We start from the raw sequence: 23,937 nt of genomic DNA, 5'->3' as shown, positions 1-23,937 counted from the left end.
CCTTTGCCCTTGCTTCCCCAGCTGCTCCCCACCTTTGCCCCCCTTCCTCTGCTCCCGTTTTCCCAGCAGCTATTTTATCTGGATTCAAGTCGGCTGCCCACTTTTCTTGATTGGTCTTATGGCTTTTTCTGCCGCAGCCAATCTCTCATCACCCCCACTGGCCGGGAGAATCATCAATTTTTCACAAGACGAGCTCACCTCTCTTCAGCACGACATTGACCTTGAGGTCCAGACTACCCTTGTTGCGAGAGTTTATGGTTCCCACCCCTCGTTCGCAAGCCCATGAATGGCTTCTCACAGCTCTCTCCCTTCGAAGCTGATTGTGCACTTTCAAGATACTCGTTTACTTGGTCGAGGCTTCCAGGTGGACTTTCATTCTTCAGAAGCTACTTCTCAGGCTTTGGCTAGCAACCCCTTTAGTATTCTTCCACTCTCTACTTATGTTTTGTCCGCTTCCTACTTATGTTTTTCCTCATTCCTACTCAAGTCTTGAGGCTTGGACCTCCTCATGTTTGTCCAGACTCGACATGGCATAGCCTGGATTTGCATTCTCGGCCCTGGCTCTACATCATTTATGTTTTTCTAATCCCAAAATCTTTGCCGTTTCAACTTTCAAGTTTCTTTGGTTTTTTGTGTCATATGTAGCATGTTTTTCCTTAAATTTAGGGTGTCGTATGGTATCTGACATATGAAATTTCTTGGGAGTCTGAACCGTACTTTTTTCGTACTTCCGTACTCGTATGCATTTGTCATATGGTTGCCGTATGGAAAAACTATGAAGTACAGAAAGCCAAATAAAAGAGAAAATCTTTGTTTTCCTATATGAGTGCCACAACCTCCACCAAAAAGCTCTCTGAATGTCACAAGTGATCCCATAAGCCGCCCAATGAGGTGTAAAAGTAGGGACTCTCTAGATTTGCCCTGGAACCAAGTGTCTAGCATTCTGCACAGTGTAACTAAAGAAGAGCTTGCTTTTCATGGGGTTGAAAGCATCCCTCCACTCCCACTCACCAGCCCCCGGGTCCGAGTGCGGGTATCTAATAGGACACCCATCATATAACCAACGGCTCCAAGAGTCTCTAATCATCCCATGAGGAGGATCAATATAGAAGTGCTTCCCCGCCCTGCTCACCACTCTCACCGGCCGGACCACTGGACCCTCAATGATATCCTACCCAAGACTTATCTCCAAGAGCCGTCTATCCTAAATGGAGTAAAAAACGGTACATCATCCTCACCTAAAGTGGGAAGGCACATGACCTGAAGAGGCACCCCTGTCCTTGAAAACACCCCAAACCATGAGTGATGAGGCCCTTCCACGAAGTTCCCTACGATCCAATGGTTGGGTATGGCTACATCTATCTCTATAATCCTCTGACTAGTGCCCCTCAAGTGATGTGTGCAAAGCATTCTCTCATCCTCCGTGAGGCTCTTGAGCCTCTTCCAATCCAACATTGAGGGGAAAAGAGTCGCCCAGGCAGCCCACCGGATATGCATGGCTGCCCCAAGAGGTCTACCATTCATTCAAATTCAAGTCATTCCACAAAATGTGTTGCCTATTACCCTCTTGAAGAAGCGATCTCACCAAAGGCAAAGAACGTGATCAATGCTTTGCATCTGAAAAGATTAAACGTGGGTTGTAAATCCAATCACCTTCCCTAATCGGAGTGCACCTCGTAATCTGTTGCAAAAGAAAGTCCTTCCAAGGTTGAGTGCAAAGAAGAAATCCTCTGACAACCACCTTACAAAGTAAAGCCTTACACTTTACCTCTAAATCAATGATGTTCAATCCACCCTCTTGCTTTGGCATGATAATGGTATGCCAAGCTACTCTCGCGCTGGTGTGTACGGTGCCGTCTAATCCAAACCAAAGGAAGTTCTGAATAAGCCGACGAACATCCCTTATGAAAAACCCAGCACAACGTGACAAACCAAGCAATCGCCAACAGCACTTGGTTAACTACAAGGCTCTAGAGACCAAAGTAAGTTTCCTACTACTCCAATGCTGAAGTTTGCTTTTAATGCTCGTGAGTACACGAGCAAACTCTTGTGCAAGATAGATGTCAATGCCAACTTGACAGCTAAAGTATTTGGCAATGCATCCTCTCTCAATTCAAGTAAACCCCAATTTGCTTGCAAAGAGTCACTAATCCAAAATCCAGCTAATTTGTGCCAATTGATGGTGGCGCCAACTACCAAACAAAACATCTCCAAGACAATGCGAAAAGCACAACGGCATGTCTATGAGGCCTCCAAAAGCATGGCAATGTCATCGGCTAACTCTAAGTCCAATAACTCTTCTTCTATGCGAAGAGGCAGCCTAAGACCTGAAACCCCTGGGATAACCTTAAGAAACCTGCTCATACACTGTGTACATTGTCTTTGGGAGAGGCATCATCTTGGGCGTGCCATGACAGACAACCTATGGCTAGGGGTTGTACAAGGCGGCACAAACGCACTTCTCAAGCAACACAACCTAATGCTTCGCCTCGGCTAGCCTTTAGCCAAGAGTGGCGGAGCAATCCTGCACAAAGTGGCCCATCTAGGGAGACAAACCCATCACTAGTCATGTCTTGCAGATGTCTCCATACGTTGCTTCAAGGGACCATTAGCAACCAAAAGCAAGACAAAATCCTCAAAGGACTCACTGTTACAAGACAACACCATAACCCTAGAAACAACATCAGCCATGGCAATGACTACTTGGACAACAGAAGTGGAAAAACCAAGACTGCCCCAATGGCCTCCAAAAATGGTCAATAAGCATGAGGAATGTCACGATTGTGACTAGATATCTCTAACTACTCATGATTAGCCTTCAAACATTGAAAGGACATCAATGAAGGATCACACCCTGTCACATGGGTCATCACTAAAGGACACATCTCTTCAAAGACACACCTATCGATCAAAGGACACATCTCTACATCCAAAAGACATGACTTTTCATTCAAGAGTCACACCCTTTCGTCAAGGACATGTCTCTTCATTTGTAACTTTTCGGACCCTATTTAAGAAGGCCTTGTGTCTCAATGCAACACAACACAACTTTCCGCTCTCTAACTTCTATTTGCTCAAGTATTGAAGTAATAAGATCTTTAATTATGTTTAATAATGTTTGATTAAGCTAAAAGCTTAACAATGGTATTAGAGCAAACAAAATCCAGCCTGTAGGATGTCCCACAACCAAACCCTAGCCCTAAAAATCAAAAAACCCTAACCCTAAAAATCAACTAACCTTAATCCTAAAATCAACCTTAGCAAGGGTTGCCCAATTTTTCTTGATTTTTTATTTTCCCCAATTGTGCAGTAAGCCTTCTTTACAAAAAAAAAAGGATGAAAGTCTTTAAGTAATCTAGGCAACATGGGTTCTTCCCGCACTATTAATATGCTCTCTCTCTACCCTTTGTAGGCATCGCCATGTGCAAAACGCCTCTCCAAGCTGAATTGCCACCTCCAACAAGTTGCCCCTCTTACTTTGAAAAGCCACAACTTTTGACAACAATAATGATAATAAAACCCAAACATTATAGTTAATGTTTTAAAACATTAAAGATCTCAACCTTATAACATTCAAAAAGACTTCACAGCTTACGTAAGGGACAGCCCATAGGGAGGGGAAAAAAAAAAGCAAGTTGCACACCAACCAAGACCAACCACCGCCTACACTTGCAAACAGCCAATGAATACCACAAAAAAAAAAAACAAGAAAGAAAAAAAATAGGACAACCAAAAAAAAAACAAAAGGAAAAAAAAGGGAAGAAATGGCTTGCCACGAACAACCGCCCCCCCTCTCTTTGCATACAGTCACCATTAGCAACAACTCTACATTCGGAAGCCAACAAAGAAGAAGACATTAAAGAATGATGCTACAACTTTGGGATTTAAAATTTAAAGTACGACAGCAAGACAAAAGAGAGAAAAAGACCGATATGTGAAGTTGGATTGCGTTGCTGCCCCCGCCTGCCCTCTGCAAAGGAAAAACGACGTGCTGAAGTGATGTGAACCTGCACTGCTACCCCCGCTTGCCCTCTGTTGCCTCCGCCTGCTCCTTTGCTGCTCCTGCCTGCCTCTGCTGCCTTCGCCTGCCCTTCTGCAACGCCCCGCCTGTCCCTCTGCAGCCTTCGCTAGCCTTTCCTCAATCCCCGTCTGCCCTTCGCTAGCCTTTCTTCAGTCCCAGCCTGCCCTTTAGCTGCCCCCGCCAACCCATCTGCTGCCCCGCCTCCCCCTTTGCTGCCCGCCCCCTGCCTTCTTCAATCCCCACCTGCCCCTCTAGGGCCCCGCCTGCCCCTTTGCCCTTGCTTCCCCAGCTGCTCCCCACCTTTGCCCCCCTTCCTCTGCTCCCGTTTTCCCAGCAGCTATTTTATCTGGATTCAAGTCGGCCGCCCACTTTTCTTGATTGGTCTTATGGCTTTTTCTGCCGCAGCCAATCTCTCATCACCCCCACTGGCCGGGAGAATCATCAATTTTTCACAAGACGAGCTCACCTCTCTTCAGCACGACATTGACCTTGAGGTCCAGACTACCCTTGTTGCGAGAGTTTATGGTTCCCACCCCTCGTTCGCAAGCCCATGAATGGCTTCTCACAGCTCTCTCCCTTCGAAGCTGATTGTGCACTTTCAAGATACTCGTTTACTTGGTCGAGGCTTCCAGGTGGACTTTCATTCTTCAGAAGCTACTTCTCAGGCTTTGGCTAGCAACCCCTTTCCTCTTGGTCCTAGAAAAATTTTCTTCTTTCAGTACCAAGTGGGCTTTGCTCCAATGGTGGAGGATCAGCGCCTTACCCTGGTCTCACTATGGTTCCTTGCTCTTCCTCGGTCCTATCGGAAGCTTTTACCTTCCATAGGGGCATCCTTTGGCCAAGTTCTAGAGGTACCAATCCTCCCGAGCTCTCCCGCCTCACCTTCCGCGGCCGTTACCGCCACTCTTGATGGTGTACCCCGGGTACTTGTGCTTGTTCTTGATCCATCGATTATTGATGATCATGTTATGCTTCAGAGACTTGACTGAACTCATTTCTGCCAGAGGATGGAGATTGCAGGCAGACCTGACCAGTGTCGGATTTGTCGTCGACAGGGTCACATTGCTAGAGATTGTCCCAAATCGAGGGGCCATGCTAGGAGGCGGCATGGTCCTGCCCATCACTGGTATTTCAAGATTGAGGTTGCCTCTTCGTAGTCAAGAGGAGTTGGTTGACTCTGAGTTAGCTGATGACACAGCCCTGTTTTTGGAGGCTTCACATACATGCTTATGTTCCTTCCAGGTAGCACAGAGGAGTTCTGTTTGGCAACAGGGGCACTCATTAATTGGCACAAATCTGTTGGTTTTTGGGTTAGTGATTCACCGAGAATTGATTGGGATGCAAAGCTTGGTTTTACTTGGATCAACAGAGGATGCACTGCTAGATATTTGGGATGCCAAGTTGGGATTGATATTTCTCCTGCACAGCAATTTGCTCCAGCACTAATGAGTATCCGGAAGAAGCTCCTCCAATGGAACTCCAAGAGATTAGATTTAGCCTCCAAAGCCTTGGTGGCTAATCAGGTTTTGCTTGCCTCAGCTTGGTTTATTGCCTCTTGTTGGTGCTTCTCTCGTGCGTGCATTGGCCAATTGCGGAGATTTGTTGGGTTTTATGCTGTGTATGCCCCCAGAGGAGTGCTAGTGATCATCAGTAGATTACTGGGGCACTTTTTACTTCAGTTAGTGGAGGTTTTTTCCCCCAGTTTAGTTCAGTTTCACTTATATGCAGTTTATAAGTGTTTTGGTCCACCCGGCACATTTTATGGCCGGACATGTGAACACTTATCTTTAGGGTCACTATCATGTGGCTATTGTACTTCACTTTTCATAATCAAGCATACTGCAGTCGTGTTCTCTCTGTGTGTTGGTTTTTCCACGCCTGCTTGAGCTTGTGTAAACCCTAACCCTAACCCTTCATTGCCTTCAATTGGTATCAGAGCATTGAAGCTCTGCATTGCCCTGCCCGTCCACTGCCAAGCTCTTGTTGCTGCTGCCCGTACAGCACCCGTACATCTGTGCGCCGTACAGCAGCTTCAGTACCTGCTGCTCGTACTTCTAAGCGCCGTACACCTGTGCGCTTGCTGCCCGTACACCCAGTCTGCGCCGCCTTCAGCTACACCTGTGCGCCTGCTGCCCGTACACCCAATCTGCGCCGCCTGCAAATCGTCACCTTCAGTTACTGTACCTGCCCGTACAGTCAAGCGCCGCCTTCAGTACTGTGCAACGCATGGCCTTGCTTCCGTACCTAGCGACTGTACCTGGCGACTGTACAAACCTGCGCAGGCTGCGTACTTGCTTCTGTACTACCTGACGTGTACCTGCTCACCCAACACAGTACTGTACCTGCCCGTACAGTAAGCGCCGCCTTCAAACTTCCGTACCTTCAGTACCTGCACAGTACTTCCACATCATCAGTCCTGTGAAGTACAATTGACTGTACTTGCACTTTGGTGATCTGTACCTACAGAAATACCACAAGCTACTCAGTCATTCAGTGGTAAGCATTAAAATTCAGTTTTTGGGCATTTTTATTTTCTCTATGAAAAATATACAGGCACAACAGGCAGATTTTCTAGCAAAGAACTATACAGGTTTTTTGCACAGTTTGGGTGCAACAAATTTGGGCATTTTTGGGGCATTTTGGCATTGTGTACGCCATTTGCTGCTCTACTCAGTCATTGGTGCATTGAGCTGCACATTCAGAGGATTGAGAGTGCAGGCATATTTGGGTGAACTGTATTCAATGGAGTACAGTTATTATCACGGTTTCTGCTATTGGGTTTTTTGATAAACAGGTACAACATTGTGCGTAAGCATAATGGCAAATCAACAGCAAAGTGATGTATTCACATATTTGTCTAAGGAAGACAAATTGGATGGCACGAACTACTCCTTGTGGAGTTTTATGCTGAAAAATGTGCTTGTGGCAAAAGGTCTTTGGGATTTTGTTAGTGGTGATGAACCACGTCCAGGTCCATTGGCTCCAGAGACTCCTCCCCAAGGGGGTGCTCGTGGACGAGGACAACAGGTACAAGCTCCAAGACAGCCATTGCCTGTTCAAAGAACAAATGCTCAAAAGACATGGGATGCCAGGGATGCACAAGCTTTGTCACTCATTGCATTGTCAGTTCAGAGGTCCATTATACCTCATATCCGTTCAGCTGGCTCTTCACAGAATGCATGGGTGACTTTGGAGCAGATGTATGCTGCTCGTAATGAGGCTAGGATCTCATTTTTGAAAAGAGAGCTAGAAAATCAGAAAATGAATGAAGGAGATGATATGTCTAACCACTTAAACAAGCTGCAGGATTTGAGAGAACAACTCATCAATGTGGATGAGATTATTCCTGAGACACAACTTGTGTCCACCATCTTGCACTCTTTGCCAAGATCTTACTTGGCTTTTCATACCTCTTTGAACCTCAGCATGAGGAATGCTGTTGAACCCCTCAAGTATCAGGAACTTGTTGCTCTCTTACTACAAGAGGAGCAAATGAGGAAGAATATGAATATGAACACAAATGCTGAACAAGCATTTACTACAGGTCAAAAGGGGAAAGGAAAAACTCAACCAAAGAGTGCAAATCAAAATTCAGGTGATGGTGGTTCTTCATAGGATACCAAGAGAAGTGATGGACAGCCCAAGAAGAAGGGCAAATGTCATTACTGTAAGAAGCCAAGTCACTACATCACGGAATGTAGGAAGAGGATTGCCAAAGAGAAGGCAAAGGAAGCTGGGATGTCTGTTAATGATGCTTCTAAAGCTCCTCCAGAGACTGTTTCTTTTGTTGAGGACAGGGATTACTGTTTTTATACATGCAGCTATGATGCCTCTTGGTCTTCACAGGCACTCAGTTTGACAGAGCATGCATGTACTTGGTATTTTGATAGTGGTGCCTCAAAGCATATCACATCTCGCAGGGATTTGTTTAGTCATGTTGGTCCTGCCCCTGTTGGCAAAACTGTTCAGTGTGCCAACAATGCTTCATATCCAGTTCGTGGCATTGGGGAGATTCAGCTCACAACCATTGATGGCTCCATTCTCCGCCTTACAGATGCCTTATATGTACCAGGGATAAAGAAGAATTTGTTGTCCATTTCTTCTTTAGCACATTGTGGAATGCAAGTCCACTTTGATGATGATAAATGCATGGTCAAAGACAAAGCTAATGCCTTGACCTTGATGCTTACTGGTACATTATGTCATGGACTTTATCAGTTGGATGCATTTCAGCCAGTGGATCAGTTTGCTTATCATGCATTCACTCTTACTCCAGCTATGGTTGATGCGGAGTTATGGCATGCTCGCATGGGGCATGTAAATTTTGGTAGTCTTATGCTTATGCAGCGACATAATATGTTTACAGATCTACCTCTCATGGAGAAGCCTCCAGATCACATTTGTGAAGGATGTATTTTGGGAAAAATGCACAGGTTTTCCTTCCCACGTGATCACGCTCTAAGAGCAACTGCAAAGTTGCAACTTATACACAGTGATCTTTGTGGTCCCATGCAGACGAAGTCATTAGGTGGTTGCTTCTATTTTGCAACATTTATTGATGACTTCTCTCGTATATGCTGGGTCTATCCTTTGACACAGAAATCACAGGTATATGATGCATTTTTGGCCTTTGTAGCACTTGCTGAGACAGAGTCAGGATGCAAGGTGAAAACTCTCCGTTCTGACCGAGGGGGGAAATATATGTCACATATGCTGAATTCCTTTCTTGGGAGTAGAGGTATAAAACATCAGTATAATACTCCTTACACTCCACAGCAGAATGGGGTTGCAGAAAGGAAGAATCGGTCACTCATGGAGATGGCCAGATGTATGCTAAAGGCAAAAAGGCTACCACATATCTTTTGGGTGGAAGCAGTCATGTGTGCTTGTCATATTTTGAATCGATGTCCCACAAAGGCATTGGTTTCTATTACTCCTTTTGAGGCTTGGCATGGCTGCAAGCCTTCTGTATCGCATTTTCGTATCTTTGGGTGTCTTGCATATGCACACATACCCAAAGAGTTGAGGAGGAAGCTGGATGATAAAGCCACAAAGTGCATTTTTGTTGGGTATACCCGTGAGAGCAAGGGCTACAGGTTATATGACCCACTATCCAGGAAGATATTCACTAGTCGGGATGTGATTTTTGATGAAAAATCAGAAATATCCATGGCTGGTTATGAGGCAAATCAGGCTGAAAATGATGTGTTCGAAGGTCTACTACCCATGGAGTTTCATTCCATGGTTGGTGATCCAACTCATGAGGGTACAGGACAGCCAGCAAATGATGTAGGTGGTGCAGAAATTCAGCAGCCAAATGAGCCAGAAGCTGAACCAAATATGGGGCAGCAGGCACCACAGGTCAGACAAATACCTAGATGGTATTTGAGGACATTACAGGACAGCCATTTACAGGGTCCTCTTGCTGGTCGTACTCGCAGGGAAACAAGGACCAATGAGCATGCACACATCATGGATTTGAATCTGGTTATGGCAGCCAGTTTACAGGATGATTATGAGCCTGATTCATTTGTGGATGCACGAGATAATGTGCATTGGAACAAAGCCATGCAGGATGAGCTTGATTCTATTAAAAAGAATCAAACATGGGATTTGGTTGATCTGCCCAAAGGCAAGAAAGGAATTGGTACTAAATGGGTCTATAAGTTGAAAAGACATGCAGATGGATCCATTGACAAGTACAAAGCCCGTCTAATTGCAAAGGGCTATGCACAGAAGAAGGGCATTGATTATGAGGAGACATTTGCTCCTACATCCCGTATGTCGACACTTAGGTGTGTCATTGCATTGGCTGCACATCGTGGTTGGGTTGTTCACCAGTTGGACATAAAGACTGCATTTCTACATGGGGACCTCGAGGAGGAAGTTCATGTATTTCAGCCCATGGGATTTCCAGAACATGGTCATGAGGGGAAAGTTTGCAGGCTAAAAAAGGCCTTGTATGGTTTGAAACAAGCTCCACGAGCTTGGTATGCAAAAATAGATGCTTTTCTACTCACTCAGGGATTTGTGAACAGTCCATCAGAAGCCACTCTGTATGTAAAGAAAGAAGAGACAGATCTGCTGGTCATCAGTCTTTATGTGGATGATCTCTCGCTCATGGGATCAAATGATGACAAAATTGCAGTTTTTAAGGAGATACTGCAACAGACATTTGACATGTCTGACTTGGGCCTTGTACATTACTATTTGGGCATACAGTTTGTGCAGGATAACAGAGGCATTGGGTTGTTGCAATCACGCTATGTTGCTAAACTTCTGGAGAAGTTTAAATTTCAGGATTGCAAGCCTATTAGTACTCCTATGGAGCCTGGGATGAAACTGTCACTACAAGATGACAGTGTTTCCTTTGATGCCACTACATATGCTCAGGCTGTTGGGTGCCTATTTACTTGTGTAATACAAGGCCAGATATTCAGTATGCAGTCTCTCAGTTGAGCAGATTCATGCACAGCCCACGGTTGTCACATTGGCAAGCTGTGAAGCGTGTATTCCGTTATTTGCAGGGTACCTTGTCTCTTGGATTGCTTTATCCTGAGGGGGGTGACATGCAGTTACACGCTTACAGTGATTCAGATTGGGCTGGTGATTTTGATACCAGACATTCCACTAGTGGAAATTGTTTCTTCCTTGGCTCTTCATGCATTTCTTGGCTAAGCAAGAAACAGACCACAGTGGCCACTTCGTCTTGTGAGGCAGAGTACAGAGTAGCCTACACTACTACTGTTGAGTGTGTTTGGCTGCGTCGTCTCATGACTGATATGGATATTTCAGTGGAGGAGCCTACACCTATCTATACTGATAGTCAAAGTGCCATTGCTGTGGCCAAGAATCCTGTGTTTCATGCTCGCACGAAACACATTGAGATTCACTATCATTTTGTTCGGGAGAGACTCCAGGCAGGAGATATCAGTCTGATCTACTGTCCTACAGATCAGAATGTGGCAGACATCTTCACCAAGGCATTACCACGTCCGAAATTTGAAGCATTCCGCAATGCTTTGAATTTGTTTCCTTTTGGTGGATGATGTACAGTGATCACATATCACTCCAGGGGGGTTTGTTGGGTTTTATGCTGTGTATGCATCCAGAGGAGTGCTAGTGATCATCAGTAGATTACTGGGACACTTTTTACTTCAGTTAGTGGAGGTTTTTTCCCCAGTTTAGTTCAATTTCACTTATATGCAGTTTATAAGTGTTTTGGTCCACCCGGCACATTTTATGGCCGGACATGTGAACACTTATCTTTAGGGTCACTATCATGTGGCTATTGTACTTCACTTTTCATAATCAAGCATACTGAAGTCGTGTTCTCTCTGCGTGTTGGTTTTTCCACGCCTGCTTGAGCTTGTGTAAACCCTAACCCTAACCCTTCATTGCCTTCAAGATTGATCCGCAATTTTCTCTGGTCGGGCTTGGATGGCACCTGAGACACTCGTGCCAGGGTAGCTTGGCTCACAATTATTCAACCCAAAAGAGAGGGGAGCTTGAGTACTATCGATCCGAATGTTCAGTACAGAGAGTGTTGCTTTGCAAACTTGTGGTCAGAGGTTTCCTACCAGGCACTAAGCCTTGGAAGGATTTTTTCTTGTCTCAGATTTCCAGATGTACACCCAGGGTCGGGAGAGACTGGATGCCCAGCACACATTTTTTGTTCACAGAGGCTGATATTAGGGCACCATCTTCCCCTCTTATTGCAGCCATCGTCAGAGCATGGAGAAGCATGAGATATTTTTGTGACAAAGACCTCCTAGATCTTTGGACGAGGGGAGAGATGCGCATACACAGTTCTTGCTTGGAAGACCTTTAAGAGTCTTTCGGAGGATCGGCGAGTTGCATCCACTCAGCATCTTAGAAACTCTCGCATTCGTATTGATCAGATTAATGCAACTATTCCGCATAAGTGGCTTTCTGGGACCTTTCACGAAGACTATCTATCATCCGAGTTGGCTGGGAGTTTTTTAAGGATAGACATAGCTCTGCAAGTCATTCTCATCCAACCGCATTATATTACATCCATTCTCATCCAACCGCATTATATTACATCCATTCTCATTGCTCTCTCAGGCCAGGAGGATACTGATTGCCTCATTTATTCTATCATGCCTGGTGGGAGATTAAGGAGATGTATGGAGGAGATCATCCCAAATACTAGGCTTAGTCCAGTGAGGATTGTTGGTCGCTCGAGAAGCACTGGTTCATTGACCCTTCTCCTCAGATAGTGACTCATGGCTCTTGGTGTTTGTGGCTATATGGTGGCCGTCCTATCAGATATCTTCAGTGGGATCCAAGAGAGTGGGAGTGGATTGATGCCTTCGACCCTTTGAAAAAGCCTTCCTTTTTTCAGTTTCACTATTCGGAATGCCAGGCTTCTCCTCACTCGACAGATGCATAGGATCCCTACTCTCAGGCCTCATTGGGAGAGCTATGATATTTCTCCAGTGATATAGCGCAGATATTGGCATAGACTTTGGCACTCATACAAAAGGAGCCAGATCTCTCATTTCTTTTGGTTATTCTTACATGGTGGTCTCCCCACCAATCAGTGGAGATCAGTTTTCGGTGTAGCACCTTCCTGTCCTAGATGTGCGGCAAATTCTGAGTCCGTACAACATTGTCTATGGGGATGCAGCATTGCACAACAGATTCGGGGTCCTGTAGCCCAACTTATGGGCAAATTGAGTGGCCGAGCCATGCATGTGACTTGGGGGGCAGTTGCTTGGCTCTCCCTATCCGGTCCGCAGCTTTTTTATGAGGACAGTGGTACAGATTTTGCTTTTTTCATTCGTAGAGGTATTGCCCAGCATGGTTTATTGCAAGATGTTCCTCACTCTGATTATACACCCCCTAGACAGGGGAATGACACCAATTGGGAGATTATTGCCAATATTACAGCATGGCAAATTTGGAGAGCTAGATGCACGGAGGCTATTGAGGATGTCCAGATTTTTGGGTCTCAGTGCATTAGTACTATATGGGGTGATATCATCCACACTCTTATGACTACTTGGGCTCGCATTCAAGGGCCCTCTCGTTCTACGCAAACGAAGCGTGTGATATTTATGCGAGAATGGGACCATGGCATCTTCTTTTCCTCTAGTACCACAGGACTCACATGGCATCATGATGCTCCTCAATGGTTGAAATCACCTTACATATTGGGGTGATTCTATTCTTTTTTGGCTTATAGCTGTGATTGTTGTATGTTTTTCTCATACTTAATAGAAGTCTCTTTTTGGGGGGGGGGAAAAAGAGGAAAAAAAATTTAATATTTCTCAATGCAAGCTTCACCACAAGCATAAATGGCCTAATGACAAAGAACTTCAACATCATCTACCACTATTTCGAGAACTCTTTCAACATCAGAAGGCTCTTATTTAGTCGAAGTCTTATTTTATTTAAGTGGGAGGAAATGGCACGATTGTAACTTGATCTCTCTAACAACTCTTGATTAGCCTTCAAACATTGAAAGGACATCAGTGAAGGATCACACCCTGTCACGTGAATCATCACTAAAGGACACATCTCTACGTCCAAAGGACACGACTATTCATTCAAGAGTCACACCCTTTCGTCATGGATGTGCTTCTTCATTTGTAACTTTTCGGACCCTATTTAAGAAGGCCTTGTGTCTCAATGCAACACAACATGACTTTCCACTCTCTAACTCCTATTTGCTCAAGTATTTAAGTATTAAGATCGTTAATTATATTTAATAATATTTAATTAAGCTAAAAGATTAACAAGGAAGACTTGGAAGCCAAAGTATAATAGAGTAATGATTCGGTCTTCTTTGACAGGGTCGAAGTAGCTGATGTAGGGTAGGAAGAAAACCTTTCTTGGACCCAAAGAGAAAGAACTACCCTTAAGCACTTTTAAGACTACCTCCTCTACGTCAAAGTCTACTTGGAAGAATCCTCTCCCAAGTAGCCTTACATCTTTAAAATGGAGAACAAAGTCAAGAAGGTAATGCCACTACTATCTAGTCACGAGCCTGGATACAAGAGGGGTGAGCCAAAGATTTTTCCAATGAATGTCATCTTGGAGTCTTTCTTAATTTCAGCAAAGAGGGTCACGGCTCATCTTGTGAAAATTGGATGGTTGGCCCAACCGGAGGAGATTGATAAGCCATGATGCTAAAAAAAGGCCGCCTTGAGGGGAGGCAAAGCAAGGGAGGGGCACCACAAAGGGGAACAAGGGACGGATGAGGGGAGGCAGCGAAGAAGATGGAGGAGGCAAAGGGGGGAGAAGATGGCTGTGCAGGAGGACGGAGGAAAGGGCAATGAAGAGGAGGGAGGCGAAGGGGAAAGCATGAAGGGGATAAAAGAGCAACGAAGAGGACAGATGGCAGAAGTGGAGGCTGGGCAGTAGAGGAAAGGGCAATGCGGGCAATAGAGAAGCGCGGGCAGCAAGGAAGCATGGGCAGCAGGAAAGCAACCGTGACAAAGGCAAGAGCAGTAGAGGCGAGGGCAAAACGGGCAACGGCAGAGGAGGAGAGGAGCGGACAGAGAAGAGCCCATATGCGCACAACCCTCAAGTACAAGGAGCTCTTGACTTGGTGTTCTCGAAACCAGTGTCACAAACGAGGGCGTGGTTATACATAATTTAATACTGAAATCACAAGATTTATCATCCTTTGATCACTGCCATATCCCACATACATAGGCATAACAATTGATTATACAATGTGGAAGTACTGAAAAGAAATGATACTGCATTAGGGACTAGAAGATGGGCTGGTCCCCCCACCCCCCCCCCCCCCCTTGAAGGATATGTATTACCTTACGGAAGTAAGAATTTTACAAGCGGGTGGATTGGCCCAACCATACACCACCGTTTCTTCCAAAATGATTGAATATGAAAACAACTTACAAGCACTATACTTGCCTACAAGTAGCTTAGCTACAAGTTAGCAATATGGTGCCCAACACCCTTCACTAAGATTGCCCAACAATCCCGATTTCTCCAAATGTAGCTTAACTTCAATAAGTTCAACCATCTAGTGGTTGAAAATCAGCCTTTGGAAAATGCCCAGCACTTCCCAAGGGTTCTCCCGCATAGAACTTGTAGCAACCGGAGATAAGATGATTCTTCCGCAACTTCAATCTTTAGAATTTGTCTTCTTTTTCTTCTTCTAACTTGAATAGAGACTTTCAATCTGAAAATCAGAATTCAGCCAGCGTCTAAGTGTTTTGGAGAGGTAAAAACACTATGGTATGGTTGGAAAAATACTCTACGATAATTTAATAAGATAGAGCAATAAACAAAGGCCAAGAAGTACTCTTGAATGAGGCTGGAAATCTGAATTTATAGAGTTCTATTCAACCTAGAAGGAGGCACCTAGATAAAGATAAGGAGTGGAGGTTATTGCTCATGAAAAGATGTGGTAGGGAGAGGTTTGTGCAAGACTTTTGGATCAAAGAATGGTTATTAGCAAAGTAGCAACTCGTGTAGCTAAAAGAGGAGAAAAAGTTTACTTCTTATCTTTTTTTGAGTTAACTAGCTTGCATGACTCTTTTGGAGAAAAGTGAGCTTGCATGCTTTACTTTTAAGAAAAGTAAGCTTGCATGACACACTTTTGGATGCATGAAAAGATAAAGCATTGCATGATGCATGCATAAAGCTTGCATGTCGCATGCATGTCAATTATTCCTGTACAAATCCATCAATACAAGTTAATTGAAGACAAGTTATGCATGGAGAAGAAGTTTATCAACAATACTTAGCTAGACTGTCATGCATGCATGCACGTATGCATGCATAGAGTTAGAAAACCGGCATAAGAGTGGGCTGCCTTCAAAATGTCTAATTAATAGTTAAGTGCTCTGACATCCGCGCTCCCAAGTGTTGGACACTCTTGCAGTGTCCAACACTTGCTTCTTGCCACCTGCTGGTTCCAAGCCAGCTCCTTGATATCTCTATGCAGTGGTCAACTAGTCATTAGCAAGCACCTACACTACTCTATGCAAACCCTCATTCTCAAAGTCACTCAACCACCCTGTCCTTCCTAAATGAGGGCTCATAATAGCTTTCTAACCCTAAATCTCCCTATGTGTTCCCTCTACATGGCCTCAGATAGTCTTGGCTAGGCATGAAGCGCCTCAAATAATCTTGGCAAGACGTGAAGCACCTCAAATAGTCTTGGCAAGGCGTGAAGCTCATGACACTTGATTTTAGCTCACCCATTATTTCAGTAATTGTAGAAAATAATAGGCTGAATATGATTACCTATATAGGATGACCACACCGAGTTATAACATCAACAAGCAATCAAATGAGGATTAGCCACTTGCATTCATATACAAATCCCTTCAATCAATGCAAACAAAGCCATTGCAATCCGCTACCTCAGTCTATACACTGAAAACATGCTAGTTAATGCACTTGAAGTCCCCAACCAAATCCGCATGTAGACCCAGCCTTGTATGAACCCAAACAATGAGCTCCCTACTAGGAGAATATATATTAGCAAAGCCTCCTAGGTCCACCAGAATCCAATCTGCCCATCCAGGGATGATGACTTCAAATGCACCGCCTACTAAGTTAGAAGCTTACTAACATGCAAGCACCACCCGCCCGAACAGCAAAAAGCTGCAGACAACCGTGACTCCCACATTATAGAAGCTTCATACAGCTGCAAGCGAGAATCTTGGTAAGCAATAATTTGTTAACACATAAAACATTCACCTGAAAGGGTGCCACTGAACTTAAGTCACAAGAAACAATTGTTTTGACATTTACAAAGGTCCAAAAATTTTCACTATGCTCACCACATTTTGCTTTCCTGTTTACACACGAGTGAGCTAAACCAAAGTGACCCCCTCCAAAGTAATGGCTTTGGCTGAAGATTTCCACCAAATGATTGAACATTGAAAAGAATTTGGAGCCCAGTATAGTCCTCTAATAAAAGTAAGAAGCCTGAGAAACAATCTAAGACAAAGCTGCTGTGAAACTTTGCAAAAAAAAAAAAAAATCTGTATACAGTAAGACAACTGATAAAAGGGAGGCAGGTGTTAGAAGTCATCTCCTGTCCAGTTTTATACACCAGGGCCTTTGTTGTGGGTGTGCCCGCCCTTATGAGGTGTTTTATCATTTTTTCCCCACTCTCGGCATTTTTCCCCTATTTTTCTCCATTTTTCTATGGCTTGGGAGGCAGCCATGTGCTGGCCGACTGTTGAACTCGTCCACGACTGCATCTGGGAGGTGGCCGACTGCTGTTGATCTGGCCGACTGGAGATGTGTCTGGTCGTGGAGTTCTCAGGGCCAGTCGGCCTGCTGTAGGCAACCGACTGCACATGTGGGGGCATACAAATAGGCCCCCAGCCCCCATACCACACTTGTATCATATCGGGATCTTCTTGTGTATATCAGAGCAGAGTTATACGCCTACATCTCTCTCTCTGCTGTTTTTCTGCCTGCGTTTTTTGCTCTTGTGTTCCCAAATCTGGTCATCATTTTCGCTGCATATTCAGACATGGTATCAGAGCCCTAGGCTCTAGATAGGTCTTGGGATTTGTGTGAGCAAGAGGGGGACGATTTGTGGCTGATTGGTGGACTGTTTTGGGCTGATCGGGAAGAGAAGGTGCAAGAGGAAGGCGGGCTGATTTGCTGGACAGCCACTTGCAGGTTTTAGTTCTTCTTTGTTCCCACCCACCCACCCTTTTCAAAGTACATCCCCGCTATGGCAGATCTGTTTGAGATGGCCGAGAGACATGTGAAGATTCCGACACTCCCCACGTTCCCGGTGGACCTTCAGTTGGACGGAAGCAACTACGACATATGGAAGGTGATGATGGAATTTGTTCTGGAGTCCTACGACCTCGCCGATTTCGTCGTTGTTGGTGTTCCAAGGCCGGAAGTAGAGGAAGGGGAGTTGCCGTCGATCCGAAAGGACCGGGTGGCCCAGACACAGATGTGGGATCGTGTCAACGCCAAGGTCCGTTCGTTTATTTTTCTCAACTGCACACCACAGGTAATCAACCATGTAAAGCATATGACGCTGGCCCGAGGTATATGGCAGCATTTGGCCTCACTTTACAACAGGGTATCGCCCATGAAGAGGATTTCCTTGGAAGTACAGATGCGGGTTATGAACCCTGCAAAGTCGTCGACGATGCAGGAGCATATTAACAAGCTGCAGGCTCTTCAACAGTAAGTTCTTCAGGCTGGGAAGGAGATATCGTCAGAGGACATGGCCATCACGTTGCTGTCACATTTGCCCTCTTCGTACTCAGCATTTTACTCGTCGTGATTACCAGTGGCAAGCTCAGCACCATCACATGGGAGGAGCTTGTGCCCATGGTCCTGGACCAGGAGGAACGATTCACGAACCCTCCTCAGGGTGGAGGTTCAGAGGCCTTTACTGGCCAACAGTCGAAAGGCCGTAACTCAGGCAAAGGAAAGGCTTCATCGAAGAAGTCTGCTGAGAAGAAGTCCGACGCTGACCGCGAGAAACTGAAGGCAGAGAGGACCTGTAATGATTGTGGCGAGAGAGGCCACTATTGGAGGCAGTGTCCCAAGCGGAAGACCGAGAAGGGTGAAGATTTCTCAACAGCAATCATGAAGACTCCGGCTTTTGTGCACCTAGAGGTGATGGACACCGATGTTTCATTTTCTTCAGGCAGGGAGGAGATTGGAGGACTCTCCGCAACGGATACTCGGGAATGGATTCTCGATAGTGGTGCTTCCAGACACATGACTCCTTCTCGTTCCAGTTTACAAGATCTCTAGAGGCTTTCTGGTCATATTCTTACTGGGGATACGTCCACTATCCCAGTTCACAGTGAGGGCAGGATGGAGATAGTTCCCGATGGCAGAGGGGGGAAGCATTCCTCCCAGGTGTTGTATGTTCCGGCACTTGGTTTTCATCTGTTGTCAGTGCATCAAGTTTGCAAGACTGGCGTACGGGTGGAGTTTGATGAGCATTTTGTTGCTCTCCGGGACAAAGCAACAGGCCAAGTGGTTTGGGAAGGCAGAGTGGAGAATGGAGTTTACAGGCTTTCAGCACTCTCTTCCAGGTCCTCAAGTTTGTGATGAGTGGCAGTCTGGTAATGGCCACTTAAGTGTGGATACACTGCAGGTGCGGGCTTTCCGGGACCAGATGGTGGATAGCTTGCCAGTAGATGGCAGCAGTTGGCAGGAACTTTCCAGTACTGATGTTGGTAGTTCTTGTGTTCGTCAGTCAGAGAAAGCTAAACAAGTCACTTATGCTCTGATGTCTCGTAGCAGAGAACCTCCAGTAGATGAGGATGTTCTTTCCACGAGGACCTTTCGGAAAGCCAGGAAGTCGCTCTCTCAGGACTTGCTCGGGCGGCACCCCAGCTCCCTGTGGTTGGTTTCACAGCCAGGAGCTGAGAGGGGGTGTTAGAAGTCATCTCCTGTCCAGTTTTATACACCAGGGCCTTTGTTGTGGGTGTGCCCGCCCTTATGAGGTGTTTTATCATTTTTTCCCCACTCTCCGCATTTTTCCCCTATTTTTCTCCATTTTTCTATGGCTTGGGAGGCAGCCCATGTGCTGGCCGACTGTTGAACTCGTCCACGACTGCATCTGGGAGGTGGCCGACTGCTGTTGATCTGGCCGACTGGAGATGTGTCTGGTCGTGGAGTTCTCAGGGCCAGTCGGCCTGCTGTAGGCAGCCGACTGCACATGTGGGGGCATATAAATAGGCCCCCAGCCCCCATACCACACTCGTATCATATCAGGATCTTCTTGTGTATATCAGAGCAGAGTTATACGCCTACATCTCTCTCTCTCTTGTGCTGTTTTTCTGCCTGCGTTTTTTGCTCTTGTGTTCCCAGATCTGGTCATCATTTCCGTTGCATATTCTGACAGCAGGACACCTGTTTTGGGGAGAAGGGGAGGGAGGAGCAGAAGAGGGGTGGGGGGGGAGGGGGGGTCGGATCTGGCTACATGCTGTAAAAGGGATCAAGGCAAGGCACAAGAAATGCAGGGATCGAGGCAGAAGCAAAAAGCATCATGAGTTGTAACACTATGCTCCTAGAAGATGGAGAAAAGATGTACGGAAGGGGATGGAGGGTGAGAAAGATTGTGCACGGAACGGGTGGTGCTGCACATAAGGGGCAAAGAGACAAGCAGGGCTTTGCAGGGCAGCGACAGCAAGCAGGAGCGGAAGCAAGTCACAGGGAGAGTGTGAACTTATCAATTAGCACATGGGCCAGTTTGCATCAAGTGAACTCTTTAAATAGATCCAAGAACACCTCACTCTAAGGTCTGTAGAGACATGACCTCTCCCCATGAAAAGGGGAGATCTCACCTGCCTGTCCTTCACCGGCAAAGGATCTCCCCTGTCCATCCAATGGGCAGGGAATTTGTCTTTAAAGACCCTAATGCATTGCACTAAAAGGTTTAAATCATATTCATGTTGCTTCCTTGTAACCTTCACAAGTTTTGAGGGCACTAGGGTAGGTGGTCTGATAAGACTTTCCCCCTTCCCTGATCAGTGGTCAGCAGCAGGAGGGTGAATCTTGTCCCTCCAATTAGCAATCCTTACTCAGAAAAATCTACAGATCCATGTCTGTTGCATCAACATCAAATCTTCCGTTCCCAGATGGCTGAGTTGTCTGCTGCTGAATGACCCTTATATCCTTTTCACCTGCAGAATATGAAACCTCTGTCGTTTCTCTTGCAAATGCGCATTTTGTGCTTACTCTCATCCTACCAGTCTGCAATTCTATCACAGCAAGCAAATCACCACTGTGTTAAGGGCATGAGGGGTAGTCCTCCTCTGTGAGGTCTGCTCCTGGAAGTAGTAGTCCCTGGTTACCCACCACGAAGGCAAGGGGGATGAGTCATCATGGATGCCGAAAGTACCCAGGGGAACGTCATGCCGTGTGAAGGAAGCTATCCATGCAAAATTGGGAAGTGGATCCATGGGAATGCGCCAATCTGGGGACACGGCTTGTTATTTTCTGTGCTAAAATTGCAATCCCATGACCTTTCAATACTCCTCCTCCATAGTTCATAGGCGATTGAGTTGAGAATTTCTTTCAATACAAACTTCATTCCCTGATTGGTTTAAAAGCTCTACAGTACAATACCCCATGATACTGGTCCATTCCTATCTTCCTAGACGCCATTTGAATCCTAAAGTAAGTTTGAGCTTTTGCAACAAGTTAATAGCTCATTACTTAAACACTGTTGCTTGCATAAGATCAACAATAACAACGCATTGAACAGTGGGTTTTATAGAGAATTTGCTAGCTTGAAGACGTATTACATAACCAAAAGCTTCTAAGAAAAAAAAAAGAGAGAGATCATAAAATAACAGTTTTTTACATATTTCAAAATTTTCGAAAACCCTAGCCTTCACAGGAGTAGGCGAAACCCCTAAAGACTTCTAGAAAAAGGAAATTTGAAATAAAGAAAGACAGGAATAAAAATTTATGTTAATAAATAATTTCCAAAAAAAAATTGGAAACCCTGACCTTGTCAAATGCTGGTGAAGCAAATCCATGAGAGCCCGGATCACCAAAATCCTGGGAAAAACAAGTGTCCACAGCAGAGATCTCTGTTTCGATTGGGTGTTGATGATGGTGATGAACCATATAATCCATAACAGGGGACTGTGGAGACTGATTGGGCCTTAAAAGGGACCTATACAAGGGCTGTCCATGCCTAGCTGGGTCATTATAAGGCTGCTGACAGCAACTGCTAGAATTAGTGTTAAAGTGGGCACTCTGCCTAAGGTTAGGAGAAGATTTATTGCCATTATTATTCACATAATTCCTCTTCTGGCATGACATGCAGCTGCATCGGGCTGCTGCTGGAAACTGCCCACAAGACATAGTTGCATTACTGCTGCCCCCAGCCACTATGCTGGTCCTATTGCTGTGCAAATCTGCGTTAAGCGGGTGGTCACACGGTGCACAAGAAACCCCTTGATAGTGCTGAGAATGGGCTAAGTGAGCGCCCTTTGCTTCCCTTCCAGAACAGGCCGCGAAATCCATCGTCTCTTCCACAGTAAAACTTTGCCCGCGGACCCCAGGTTTTGAATACAGGTAACAGAGCATTCAAGGACTCCGCGCACGTGCGAGGTGTCAATTCTAAATCTAGAATTAAATTTAAATTCGCACCAACCTAAATTTTATTTATGGGGTGGTACGAAAAATTAATTTTATAATCAACAAGGAGTATTTTTGGAAGAGTGGTCATGGCTAGGTGCCTCCTCCTTTTTTTTGGATCTTTTGTGCTCTCGTGCGCGTGTGCGTGTGTGCCTTCGTGCCGCTCTCAACAGCCAGTAGGTTTTGAACCTAGCACCTCCTGCATGGGACTTCAACACCTTACCGCTAGGCAGTTTCTCCATTGGCTAGCTAGGTGCCTTCTAAGATGTTGGCCACATCTTAGGCCTACCATCCAATGAACCGAATGCACAAGCGGAGAAGATTGTACTTGCTGAGGTTGGTTGGAAGTCGAAATGCACCAACTCAAATTATATCAGTATACCCACAATCTTAGAACAGAGAAAGCCTATTGCTTAAAAAGCAATTGTAGTCTGTGAGCTTCATTGATGATGGCCAATTTGATGTAATATCAATTGACAAAGAACAACTTAATGAAGATTGTGCCTATTTCAATCTAAAAGTATTGTGAATGAATCTAATGCTTATTCAATGATGGCACACATGTGAGCACACTCTTAAAACCAAGGTCTCTTTATTACAGGGTGTTACGTAGCTCGTAATGGCTATGGGAAGCTCGACTGGCCTTTTGAGACCATCCACCAAAGCTTGGGCGATGAGAGCCAAAGTTCACGGGAGAGGGCGCCCGAGCATAGTCTTGCGCGAGCAATGGGACATGTATGGGTAAGAAGGCCACTACATATGTTTGGCCGTGAGGATCCCTATCCTCATTCCCTCATATTAGATAATTTGGGAAAATCCCATTCCCATTTGAAAAATAGGATCAAGGTGAACCTATCTAAGATTTTGACAAAACCCCCTCATGTGACATATCGTTGGAAAGATATTTAAGAGTAGAATCTAAATCTATAATCTTTGACAAATTTGGAGTTGATATGTTTAAGATATTGTCAAAACTATATTGAAAAGTTGAATCCCAAAGTGTGAGATTTTTCCCAAATTATCCGATAGACTATGGCTAGGTGGTGATCTAGAGCTCTCCTCCCTCTGTTGTTTACAAAAGCATAACATTAGTATCAGAGCCGGCATTCCGTTCATTGGGGTTTGTGCGTGACCGGGGGCTAGGCCCACTTTTTTTCAACCATTCAAAATTTCTTTGGAAAAATCTTATCCAATTGGATCTAATTGGATCTACAAGCCAACACGACTATGTGGAGGGGAAGGGGCCGCGATAGATGCAAACAAAGAAAACGCTCTTCATTTTTTGGCTTACGCGAGGGCACGACTAGGAACTTGAAGCTTGTATGAGAAGCAAGCCTTTGCATCATCTACCGTTTCAGTGCTTGGAGAGGCTACAGTAGCAGCAAGCCTTTGCATCATCTACCGTTTCAGTGCTTGGAGAGGCTACAGTAGCAGCAAGCCTTTGCATCATTTATCGTCGTCATCTCTCTCTCTCTCTCTCTCTCTCTCTCTCTCTCTCTCTCTCTCTCTCTCATGTGGGTAGCCACATACACCAAAATATGGGGAGCATTGGTGTACCATCCCGACTGCGCAAGGAAGCGAAAGTCTTGACATTAGCAGCACCTTCTCACTCTCTCTCTCTCCCAACCTGTGTGCAGCAGAGGGGGGGGGGGACTTTCACTCTCTTTCTCTTACTGGCCTACAAGCACAACATAGTCAACAAGAAGCCCTTGGTGCAGTTGTTTGAAGTAGGCGATAGCATGGATTGAACCCCGAAGACACACACCACATCAAGGGCTCCAAAGCCCATCGGCGAGGCAGGCGCCTATATCTGT

The 23,937-nt window shown here is 45.4% G+C and overlaps 1 protein-coding gene across 3 annotated transcripts in view; it reads right to left on the bottom strand.

Annotated features, from left to right (window-relative positions):
* LOC147603726 (uncharacterized) overlaps positions 1–22,098 on the bottom strand; it is a 73,162-nt gene extending 51,064 nt beyond the window's left edge. For 2 of the 3 annotated variants that reach the window (XM_086796233.1, XM_086796234.1), the window contains exon 1: positions 21,488–22,098. In XM_086796233.1, coding sequence (XP_086652359.1) covers positions 21,488–22,072 — 585 coding nt within the window. In that variant the 5' untranslated portion in view covers positions 22,073–22,098. The remainder of the gene's footprint in view (positions 1–21,487) is intronic. The other variant, XM_086796235.1, reaches the window with a different exon arrangement.
* Positions 22,099–23,937: the final 1,839 nt, after the last annotated feature.

The sequence above is a fragment of the Cibotium barometz genome, chromosome 63 (genome assembly GCF_041138505.1).
Source record: "Cibotium barometz isolate CiBa-2024 chromosome 63, ASM4113850v1, whole genome shotgun sequence".
Taxonomy (NCBI): Eukaryota; Viridiplantae; Streptophyta; class Polypodiopsida; order Cyatheales; family Cibotiaceae; genus Cibotium; species Cibotium barometz.
This window is presented reverse-complemented; position numbering and strand designations above follow the sequence as displayed.